The 12,192-nt window shown below is 35.8% G+C and overlaps 1 protein-coding gene across 3 annotated transcripts in view; it reads left to right on the top strand.

The window, feature by feature from the left end:
- The window catches only part of LOC123504725 (BLOC-1-related complex subunit 8 homolog), a 28,183-nt gene that overhangs the window by 4,549 nt on the left and 11,442 nt on the right, over positions 1-12,192 (top strand). Inside the window, exons 1-4 of one of the 3 annotated variants that reach the window (XM_045255476.1) lie at positions 5,960-6,114; positions 8,285-8,396; positions 9,487-9,664; positions 11,586-11,693. In XM_045255476.1, the coding sequence (XP_045111411.1) occupies positions 8,327-8,396; positions 9,487-9,664; positions 11,586-11,693 (356 nt within the window). In that variant the 5' untranslated portion in view covers positions 5,960-6,114; positions 8,285-8,326. Of the gene's footprint in view, positions 1-5,959; positions 6,115-6,229; positions 6,250-8,284; positions 8,397-9,486; positions 9,665-11,585; positions 11,694-12,192 lie in introns of those variants that run through there. The other 2 variants (XM_045255478.1, XM_045255477.1) reach the window with 2 other exon arrangements.

Here is a 12,192-nt window from a genome sequence, read left to right as displayed (position 1 = left end):
GTGGAAAGACTAGACGGATGAGAAGAGAAAAAGAGGAGAATAAACTGAATCTGTCGTCTTTTCATTCATATATTTTTTTTCAAAGCAGTTTTCATTTACAAATCACGATTGGAGTTCGTCTTTCACTGGCAAACGAACTTGTGAGATTTGACAGTAAAGTTGTCATTCTCTCTCTCTCTCTCTCTCTCTCTCTCTCTCTCTCTCTCTCTCTCTCTCTCTAATATGTGCATTTACAAAAGCTCAATTTTCATTAATATGCAGATATCTGCCCTTCACCAACTTTCTCCTCTTACATAAAAAAAACTAACTGAATTATTATTTTTTTCTTTCCTTTCTATCATAACTTTTTCTTCACTTTCTGCCACCCTACACATGTCTGCCAGTCAACCCCAGAGTTTTGTACCGTGGCCGCGGAGTTGTTAGGCTTTCCTTGCTCAGTGTAAAGGCAGCTTAAGGCACCCAACTCTCGTGCCAGGTGTATTAGTCATGGTTCCCTGGGTGGTGATAACGCGCACCAGATAGCCAGCGAGAGAGCCTTGATTATCAACATTGAGCAAATGATTACCTTACGCCGCCATTATATTTCCTTTTTGGTTCGTCATGTTTACTATAAAAATTCAAAATAATAGAAATTTAACCTCTTCAGTACCATGACGCGTTTCAATATTCATTCTGGTTGCTATTGGATGATTTTAAACAGCTTCAGAAACGTAAGTGGGGATTTAAACAGTGAAGACTCTAACCATTAATCTTGTGACCTCCATATATCCTTGCTAACGTAAATAAAATAATCTAATCACGCCAGCAATTCATGATAAAAATGTGTCTCAGTACTGAATGGGTTAATCCGTAATATAGTTAATATTTTCATAATATACCTATGCTGATCATGTTAGAGATTTCACATGACCCGAAAAATTCATAACACCACGCGTGGTATTCTAATTCATGAAAGCTCAACGGTCATTCTTCTTTGAACACATGAAACGCTGTACTTTTCATTAATATCAGAAACCACTGCTAATGTTATCTCTTTACATATATACCATGTGGTGTACTGTATAGAGACACACCGCTCTCCACTTCATTACCATAGAGTTGCGGCGTGATAAGATTTTCAGTACATAGTAAAGAATAACATTGTTTTATAAAAGAAAATTTCTGAAGGAATATAATGTGAGATGCTCTGGCACTATTTCTTCTTAAAGTAGCTGTTTAAAGTAAAAAACATATCCATTAATCTAAGTTACTGTTTGAGTTTAGATATCAGATTTCGTAATGTTCATTTGCGTTACATGCTCAGTGAATTAATTAAATACTTCGGTTTAGTTGCTGATTTTCCCAATAAATGATGCCACATAAAAAAAAGTAATTAATCAACATAATTAAGTGAGCAATTAATTTTTTTCTCTTTTCTATGGAAACAACCGAGGCCATGACAATAAACATATAAATAAAGTATAAAACATTAATGACGATAGTAACAGTAGCCATAGTAATCATAATAACAAAGATGATGATAATGATAATAATAATAATAATAATAATAATGATAATAATAATAACAATAATAATAATAATAATAACTGAATGATAATAATAATAATAATAATAATAATAATAATAATAATAATAATAATAATAATGATGATGATAATAATGAAAATAATAACAATAATTAAGTAGAAGAAAAGAACATCATAATTATACAAACCAACAACAGAAACTGAAAGACACTGAAATTTGCTGAGGGAAGCCCAAAGTCACCGTGTAAAGAAAATTTTCAAGTGCAGGGAGGTTGCTTTTGTGGATACTCTAATGGGGAAAACGCGTACTACCATGAGTCTCTTGAGGAAGTGAGCAGTTCGAGCCCTTGAGAGATCCTGCTGAACACTGACTTGATACATATTAGAACGACTCTGTATTTTAGGAATGTAGGAATGACTGGAATCAAGGAAAAATGGCTTATCTGCTAGAAAAGTGTGTGTATTTACCTAGTTGTATTTACCTAGTTCCTCACTCACACTGTTCCAAGTCTCAACACATCTTTGCGGGAAACTATATTTTTTAACATCTCTCAGACATCTTCCATTCCTCAGTTTTTTACTATGTGTGTGTGTGTGTGTGTGTGTGTGTGTGTGTGTGTGTGTGTGTGTGTGTGTGTGTGTGTGTGTGTGTGTGCGCGCGTTCTGCATTCTTTTAAATCTACCACACAAGGCAAATCATAAACGTGCAATAATATGGTCAAAATCTTTCCCGAGTGGAGAGGTGGTCAGACCGTCAGACACTCCAAGGCAAGTGACAGGAGCTTATTACTTTCACAGGTGAGTCTCATTAGTTAAGAAATTTCTGAGGCTCTTTTGTGCTTGTGGCGATGAAATCAAGTTAATTATTGATGTGGTAGAACAGAAAAGTCTTTAGCGTCATTATTATTATTTTTATTATTATTGTTGTTATTATTGTTATTGTTATTATTATTAGTTATTATTATTATTATTATTATTATTATTATTATTATTATTTTTATTGTTGTTGTTGTTATTATTATTGTTATTGTTATTACTATTATTATTATTGTTGTTGTTATTATTATTACTATTATTGTTACTATTATTATTATCATTACCATTATTATTACTTATTATCATTATTTTTATTATCGTTATTATTATCATTACTATTATTATCGTTGCTGTTGTTGTTATTGTTATCATTCATAATCATATTCATATTCATATTGTTATTATTGTTATTATTATTATTATTATTATTATTATTATTATTATTATTATTATTATTATTATCGTTATCATTATTATTATTATTATTATTATTATCATTATTATTATTATTATTATTATTATCATTATTACTATTACTATTGTTGTGGTTATTATTATTATTATTATTATTATTATTATTATTATTATTATTACTATTGTTATTATTATCATTATTATTATTATTATTATTATTGTTATTATTATTATTATTATTTTATTTTATTTTATTTTTAGTAGTAGTAGTAGTAGTAGTAGTAGTAGTAGTAGTAGTAGTAGGAGTAGCAATAGTAGTAGTATCATTCCCATTATCGTCATAATTGATATTTTCATATTCTTTTAAGTTACAAAATAGATTTGTGTTCTCCTTGGAGATTCAAAAGTTTCTCTGTCTCTGGATTAATTAACCGGGAGAAATTGGGATTTCTATGCAGAAATGTTCCATTTCTTGTCTTTGTACGGTGGGTCTATTGAAACCACTCAGTTTTGAGGGTGAAAGCTTATAGTACGTCCATAAAGGCAACATTTATACATCAAGGTTTAAACGTCAATGAATCACATGAAATCTATGGTTATAGTGAATGATTGCGTATTCCGTCTGCTCAAGAAGACATGAATGTTCAAACTTTCATTCTTGTGGTGGTTAGTGGTACATTCGTCACCCGCCATGATAAAATGATCCTCAAAACACTTCGCGTTTGGTGCTTACGGAACCCTCAACGCTAGCTTGCCGAAGCAAATCACTTACCATTGATTGTACCCTCTTCGTTGCTACCACTGACTCCGAGTTTTAACACGGCACTTACCCCTTAACAATGGTACAAGGTAAAACAAGGCTCCGAAACTGGCACTAGTTTTCTCTGTGAGCCACACTGTTCAACTGGTACTCCGTATCTTATCAGGAGAGGTAGAGGCCTTATCGTAGGGACCAGATATCAGTGTTCACCGCCAAAACGAAGAAAAGTAATAGTCGGCGGTCGCCACATTATCATTAACTTTTTCGTGGGTAATTATTTTAAAATGTATGAACAAGACAGACTCAAATGGATTGGTATCTCAGATATAGAAATGTGTTCCACGTAATTTATTCCATTTCATATATTGATGAGATTTTTCATTTGTGTGTGTGTGTGTGTGTGTGTGTGTGTGTGTGTGTGTGTGTGTGTGTGTGTGATTCACCACGATTGTCTCCTGGTCCCCCAGCCAGCCTTCACCATAACGGAGCGAGCTCAGAGCTCAAAGACCGATCTTCGGGTAGGACTGAGACCACAACACACTCCACACACCGGGGAAGCTAGGCCACAACCCCTCGAGTTACATCACGTACCTACTTGCTGCTAGGTGAACAGAGGCTGCACATTAAGAGGTGTGTGTGTGTGTGTGTGTGTGTGTGTGTGTGTATACCAAACTTCAAACAGTAAAGTTTGCCGCAGCCTCGTGCACCTGCGTGTGTTGATCTAAGACCTGAAACATTCTTCTGCGTAGGCGTTTATCGTGAATTACTCATGACGTTCCTTATCTACTCCTTGGTGTTCAGCTTCGTAGAATTAATGCACTAATTCATTAACGAGGGAGAAAAGGGTAGGCAAAGCGGTGATGAAAAGAAAAGACAGACTGAAGAAAAAAAAATTAAGGAAAAGAATAAGAAAATGGCGAAAAAAGTAGAGGAAAAACGATTTATGAAAGAAAGTAATGAACAAGAAGAAGAGAGAGATAAAAAAAGAAAGAATAGGAAGAATGGAGGAAAATGAATAATAGAAAGATATCTATGTAAATTTAATTACACCTATGTATCCAGATTGACTTTACATCCTTCCATCAGACGTAGAGCTACCCACGTACTTTATGAAATACTTCCAAGCAGCAGTTTCACTATTTTCAAGATGTTCTGGTTAAAAATTCACGGGGTTTTAAGGCTGTTTTGGTGATTTTAAAAAGAGTTTAACAAGATTTCTACATTATCAATAGGATAAACACTTTTAAAGAAATTGGTTAATCATCTCTGTGGTCTTGAAAACAGTAGAGGTGAGAGAGCGTTTCAGAATGCAGGCCCATGCTGTAAGCCTCGGGTGGGTGCTGTGTTGTTCCGGGTTCTCATCACGTGGAATGTTCAGCTTGTTATCGCCAAGATCCTGGTGATATGGTAACTATCGCGGCATGTCAAGCTGATAACGTAATCTATATTTCCGCTACGAACTAGGATTTTGTATTCCGTAGAGTGCCTAGCGACTTCAGAAAGCAGTCGCAAAACAAGACTGACATATTGGTCTTGCTAGTCGATTTGTTACTTTATTAACGTAGTAACGTCACGGAGTAAGCTTTTAAAATGTGGTCTCCAGTTACAAAGAAGAATATGTTAGAGGTGGTCAGGGAAAAGAACGCAGAAATTAATTATACAGTAAAAAAGCTTGCGCAATTAAATCGTTGTTCAACGAAACAGCTGCCATTGTACAAGAAGTGTTTTCCTCAGTGCAGGGTGCTGTTGGAGGTAAGGATTGAAGACTTATCAGGATTTAACTTGATCGCAAGTCTTCTTAAGATTAACAATTTTCTTATGACAAATGTAGGGTGTCAGCTCTGCTCAGGTAAAAGAGTGTGGTAGACACTCCTTTCTTTCTTCTACTTAGCCAGGAACGTATCCACAGGCATTTTCTTTTCTGTCGACTCTTCCGGTACGCCAAAAGAAGAGCAACCACAGCTTCAGCATCGTCACTGGAGTGTGTAGCTATTTGTTTTTACATGGACTTCCCGCCGAGGCACCAATTAGTCGATAATTTCCAGGCGCTTCGTCTGACGCCTTCCGACTAGAAGGGATGAGTCGGAAACTGTACGTACGTAAAATATTATTCGCAAATAGGCACGTGTAAACCCACCTTAAAGCAAAACTAATAATCTAGCTGGAACTACAAGACAAAGTAAGACCAAGGAAGAAATAAGAAATGTATTATGTGTAATGATGAAATGGAAGATATGAATCATTTCATGTTGTGGGGTCCAACATACGCAGATGAAAGAACAAAAGACATAAATTCCCAACATCCATATTTAGAAAAGGAGGAAGAACTTGGATGTCTGCTTTTTTGGGAAAAAAAAAAAAGGAAAAACCAAAGAAACAATATTTCAATTTTGGAGAATCAGAGAAAAAGAATAAAAGAACTCGAAAAGTAAAGATAAAACTTGAAAAATAAGAAGAAAAGAGAACAAATAAGACCAAAAAGGGAAGACCCGTTGAAAAGGCATGTCTCCCTGTTCCCGACGTCAACCCTAGCGCGGTTGCGCCAGCTCCGCCTATCTGACCATCACCACTCACCTGTCATTCAGCGGATTGCTACAGGTGACTGACAGTGACTCTAACACAGACCTATAGATATTTTGTTAAATCTCACTAATAACACCTTACATGGTCTTTTGCTGTCCCCAACTCCAACAAGCTTGAGGACCTGTAGTGAATTGGGGAAGCCATATCTTTGTGAGTGATGCATGGACTTTGGAAAAAAAAAATAATAAATTCCGGTCAATTCCTGGTTTCACCCAATCATGAAATCTGTGATGTGGCATACTTTTTTTCTGGTGAGAGATGTAGTCAAATGGGCACTGTCCTAATATAGACGTCCCTCCAGCTTTGTTCGTTTCCCGACTCGCCCTTTCGTAGCTCTTTCCCCCAGCCGATTTTGACTTCACATATATGAAGCCACGCTATTGATCAACAACACACATGCACACACTTTTCTCCAATTTCCTTATTCATTATTATATTTTTACTTCCCTTATTCGTTATCATTCTCATTTCTCCCTATTCCCTTATTCCTTATCCTCTTCCTCCATTCAGTATCCATTTTCTCTATGCTGTTTTATTACCATTTCCTCCTATTCCTATATTTGTTATCCAATTTTCTTTTTATCTTGTTTCCTTCCCACTTCCTCCATATATTATCTGTTTTCCTGTTTCATTTCCATTTCCTTCATTATCCATTTTTCTATGTCCTGTTTTAATCCCATTCCCTCCATTTGTTATTTCTTTTTTCTCTCTCTCTTTCCTTTGTTAATTAATAGCTTGGCTTCATATATTTGACGTCAAATCAGTTGCGTGAAACAGCTACGAAGGGGGAGACGGGAAATAAGGAGAGCTGGAAGGAGGTCTATATTAGGACATTGTCATGAAATGATTGATGGTATATGTCATTTCCACTGCAAATTAACATTTTTCAAATTATGACTTTTCTGAACTCTAAATTTATGCCTACCTTTCATTCATAACAGTCTTGGGGAACCTGTGGGAAATCAGAGTTTTTGAGTGGGTGAACATTAAATTGAGTAATTTGCATTGCAAAAGACATTGGAAACCAACAAAATCACATTAAAAAAACTCTTAAAATACTTTAATTTCAATTAACTAAACGTAACCCTCAACCCAAACCTCCTAACCTAATCTTACCTTACCTTATGTTACCTTATCTAGCCTGAGCTAGTGGGATTGGGCTCCACTCCCCTCGACCCCTTCACTCCCATGATCAGTTACAAATCCAAAATAGACTTAATTTCAACTAACTACACCTAATCCTTAATCAAATGTAGCATAACATAATGTAATGCAGTGTAACCTAACCTCCCCTAACCGAAGCTAGCGGGGGCTTCTCCGCCTCACTCAACCCTACCACCCATGCTCTCAGTTATAAAACCATAATAGATTTCTAAAGGCTGCTGGAATAGTGCTTATATGTATTAATACATACCAGGACGGTAAGAGGTGGAGAAGTGCAATGTCGGGGATGGGTGGTGGTACTGCTTATGTTGTAGCTTTAATAAAACTCTAGCAACCAGAAGTTGCAACCACTGCAGTGATCTTACATAATGACTGTACAGTTACTGATTGAGCCACATGTGGTCACAGATGAATGGGCAAGAAAAGAATATTGTATTAACTATAATGAAAAAGCATAAATTCTTGTCCAAGCAACATGTATATTTAACAGTGTCACATGCATACAAGGAATGTAAGTAACACTTAGAAAATGAAAACCTACAGGAATGGCTTTTAGTAGTGCCTGCACTACTTTCTTAGGTGCATACCATCATTATACAAAGCTGTAACAATGCTCAGTCTGACAGAAATTGCCAAACTGGTAGTAGCTGGATTCAGACTTTGCGAGTTTGTTCAAATTTAAATTTCAGAGTGCTGTCCTTGGTGAACATTAAACTTCTGCAGATTAAAACCTTCTTAGACATATAGTACAGTAAGAACTTTATCTAAACATATAAGTGTGGTGTGCATAGGTTACAAAGCCTGATTCTGCAGATTAACTAGATAATTTATCTTTAGATGCTATTGAAGACATACCTAGCTCAAAATAAGTATCCATGTTTATATAATTGTTGAATTTAGAGAAATATGTAAAAAAAGAAAGTGGTTATATCTAGTGTAGACAGCCCACCATTGCTGCATAATAGTATTTGTTTATATGCAACACATTTTCAACAACGATTTGATTATATGTGTTTTTTAGATGTTACATTGATGGCTCAACGGTAGTGAATAAAAAGGATAAATGGCAGCCCTTTCACCTCCCTGTCCCCAACCCCCAAATGATCCAGACTTGGAGCTGAAGGTTAAGAAAGGTAGGTAAGAGTTAACAGACAAAATGCTTGTCATGCTTTTAGTTGATAGCTACAGCAGTTTCATTTCATTGTCTGTGCAGGCAGTGATTGAGATGGGATTGCTTATTGCACCTTGTACATGTTAAATAGTTGATAATCAGAAAATAGGATGCAATTGATTCTTTAAGTATGTGTTGCTTTATAAATTGATTTCAGTCATACCTTTGTTTCTCAGTTCTCAACTTTTGCTCCACTCTCCAAATCTTGACATCCTACATTTCAATTGTTATAGCAAGGTCTTTTAACGTTAAGTCAAAGATAACTTAGTATCAGTCATATTTTGTCACCACTGAAACTAAGATTCATGGACAAATACTTTTCTGAAGTGCTTGTGATATTTGTTTCTCCTTTGACAGCTGTTCACTGAAGGTTACAAAATTTGTAGTTTGACCATTTTACCTTTTATCTTCTCAAGGTATTATGAACACTGAAGAGGTCTTATAAGCTAACCTTGAAAAACAGACTCTTTTCAGCCATTGTATAACCTTCAACTAGTACATGCTGTTACTGTATGACACAGGGAAAATGCTGAAAGAAAAGAATAAGGAAGTAATAAGGATTATGACAGTAGTTAATAATAATGGGTAGCTGAAGAAGAGGAAGGTAAATGAGAATATTAGGATGAAGGAAAGGAAAAAGAAAAAAGAAAAAATGTGAACAAAAACCAAAATGGTGTAAGAGAAGGTAAGAAAAGATGAAATGAAAAGGAAAAAGGAAAATGGAGATTAGGGAAGAAGTGAGAACAGCTAAGGAGGAAAAGAAGCTTCAATTTCAGGTACATCAACTGACAATTGGTAAAGTGTCAACTAAGTATGGTTTTATCTTGCAACAAGCTAGTGGACATAGTATTCTGCTTGATGTTATCAAGCAAATATGTTTAGATATTACTTATTGTGAATATTGATTAGCTTCTAAAATTCTTATATATATATTTTGGTAATTGGAAGATTTATCATCTATTCTATTAAGGGTTGATATAAAGCATGCTGAGTTTAAAAGAAAATGCTACCTTCATTTGCAGTTTTTTCTACATAACTTTCTAATTTTGTAGCTTTGGAGCGAGTGAGTGAGAACATTCACATATCAGCCAATGAACCATCCCTAGCAGTATACAGACTTCAAGAGCATGTACGTCGAGCTCTGCCACCAACTGTCTCTCGCAGGCAACATGTCACTTCTCTCCATTCTCAGCTACAAGGAGCTTGTTATGATGTAGAATATGCTCTCAGGTATGATATATTTTATATGTGTGCAATATATTTTTCTTTTGTTTTAATATATCCTTAACACATTGTGATAAACTGTGAGCTAAATTTATATAGAATCCTTATCATACAGATAACATAGGTAATATTCAGAGATTCTTATGGTGAGAAGAATGAGCTTAATTATAGTTTCTTTCCAATTTTGCAATTGGAGTTTCATATCGTTGTTTATTTATTTTTCTAAGATTGCTGAATAGATAGCAGCTTGAAGAAGCTTGCCTCTTACTTAACCTATGTGAAACTGATTTCTTCACATTACAAATTTAACTCCTCTCTGCAGTTTTCCAATTTTATTTCATGTTTACTTTTTGTTCATTAATTATTGAACATAAAAATAAAAGCAAATTAGGGCAATGTTGAGAGTACCACAATTTTATCTAAATTCAACAATATGATGGGAGTTGAGTCAAGTCAAAGATTGTGTTATAGATGTACAGGCAACCCCCACATAACGAACGGGTTATGTTCCTAAAAAAACATTCGTTGTGTGAATTTTCGTTAAGCGAACCAATTATAACAAGTTTGACCCCCTGACTTGAACTTCCATTGAGAGTAAACAAAGTGAGAGTGCATCATAGTACAGTGAAAGGTTTAATGAAAGTAAATGTTATGAAGTTAAACATTTAAACAGTTTAATTGAAGACTAAGTCATTATAATGTACGCTACTGTATGTATGTAAGTAACTTTATAATGTTGATGATCTTAAATTTTTGAAGGGAGGGAGAGTGGAGCAGGAAAGACGCTAGCTGACAACCTGTGGAATTTAAACAAAGGGCGCATCATTGTACCGCATACAAAACTTATGTACCATTTAAACATCTTATTTTACAACAAATTATAAGTAGTCATTAATCCACATTTCCAAAAGGCTTTCCATTTCATCCATCGCAGAGTCACGAGTTCGAGTGGTTCTTTTAACTTGCAAGGAAGATACAGTCTCACCAGCCTTCTTAACAGAGACTGCTGACTTGAAAATAATAGAGACAGTAGATGGAGTCAAGCCTTGGTGGCAAGCAATGCTATTAGTTTTTTCGCCTCTCGTGTCTGTGAATAATATCCAGCTTCACTTCGAGAGTAAGAGACTTCCTGGTCTTCTTATCAACGTTAGGTGACATTGCAGGGCTGGTTGCAGAGCGTTTTAGTGGCATGTTGAGCGAGGGAAGATGAGCTGCTGCTGTACGCTGTTATTGTTTTGAACTAAGAGTGGGTAAGGGTAGGGGAGTGAGTGGTGTGCATTTTGTCCACGAGAGGTGCTGGTGTATTCAAAAGCCTGTCAACTTGTGTGACACGGCGGGGCTTTCAAACTTGGAAAAAATTACCTGGATAAAATTTCATTAAAGCAAGTTTGGTGTTCATTTTACGAGCAGATGGTAGTAAAAGGAAATGTTCGTTGTAGCAAAATTTCGTTGTGTGAATGTTCGTTAATTGGGGGTTGCCTGTATGTATCACACTTTATTCTGTGCCAGTTTTTATGGGGTTGGCAAGCTACTAGAAGTAAAAGTTATGGCATGTGATAGAAAATTCCCTACAAGTGTGATGGTGTTATGATGTTACATATTATTATTAGGAAAAAGTATTTTAATAACTTTTTGACAAGTTAGAGGATCCTCATAATATGACAGAGTTCTTTTCCAATGATCATGTAAACAAGTTTTGGTGAGGTTGGAACCTGCCTATTCTTAATAACTGCAGTGACAGTTGATGGGCTTCGGCTAAGTTCCTTTCCACTGCTCATTGGCTTTTTCTCCTTTTCATGCTCTTTTCACTATGTTTAGATTAACTCCAAGTGATTGCTTTCCTTTTATTTGATGCACTGCCATCAAAGTAACTAATTTGTGAAAGAAAATACAGAAGTTTAATTAGTAATTTTTTTTTTTTTTCTAGTGCTGTTCGTACCATGAATGATGCAGAGGAAAAATTCACCTCACTGCAGGAACTTCTGAAGAGTGCAATATTTCATCGCCAGCAGCTGAAGTATGAACAGACTCGCAGGTGAGCATCAAATTTTTTGGCTTTTAGTAAATAGTTTTGTTGTTGCTAAGCAGTATCACTAAGAGCTTTGATTTTCCTTGGAATTCATAGAAATGATAGTTAAGATCCACCTTAGCAGTGAAGCTGGTTTGTATTAGTAAATTATTATATTGTGTAAATGATTAGCCTTCAAGAAAGAAACATTTATCTCTCCCTCTTCCTCCTCTCTTCACACACACACACACACACACACACACACGGTAGCTCAGTGGTTAGAGCGCTGGCTTCACAAGCCAGATGACCGGGGTTCGATTCCCCGGTCGGGTGGAGATATTTGGGTGTGTCTCCTTTCACGTGTAGCCCCTGTTCACCTAGCAGTGAGTAGGTACAGGATGTAAATCGAGGAGTTGTGACCTTGTTGTCCTGGTGTGTGGTGTGTGCCTGGTCTCAGGCCTATCTGAAGATCGGAAACAATGAGCTCTGAGCTCATTCCGTAGGGTAACGTCTGGCTGTCTCGTCA

The sequence above is a fragment of the Portunus trituberculatus genome, chromosome 17, assembly GCF_017591435.1.
Source record: "Portunus trituberculatus isolate SZX2019 chromosome 17, ASM1759143v1, whole genome shotgun sequence".
Lineage (NCBI taxonomy): Eukaryota > Metazoa > Arthropoda > Malacostraca > Decapoda > Portunidae > Portunus > Portunus trituberculatus.
The sequence above is the reverse complement of the archived record's forward strand: the minus strand, read 5'-3'. Positions and strand labels throughout refer to the sequence as shown.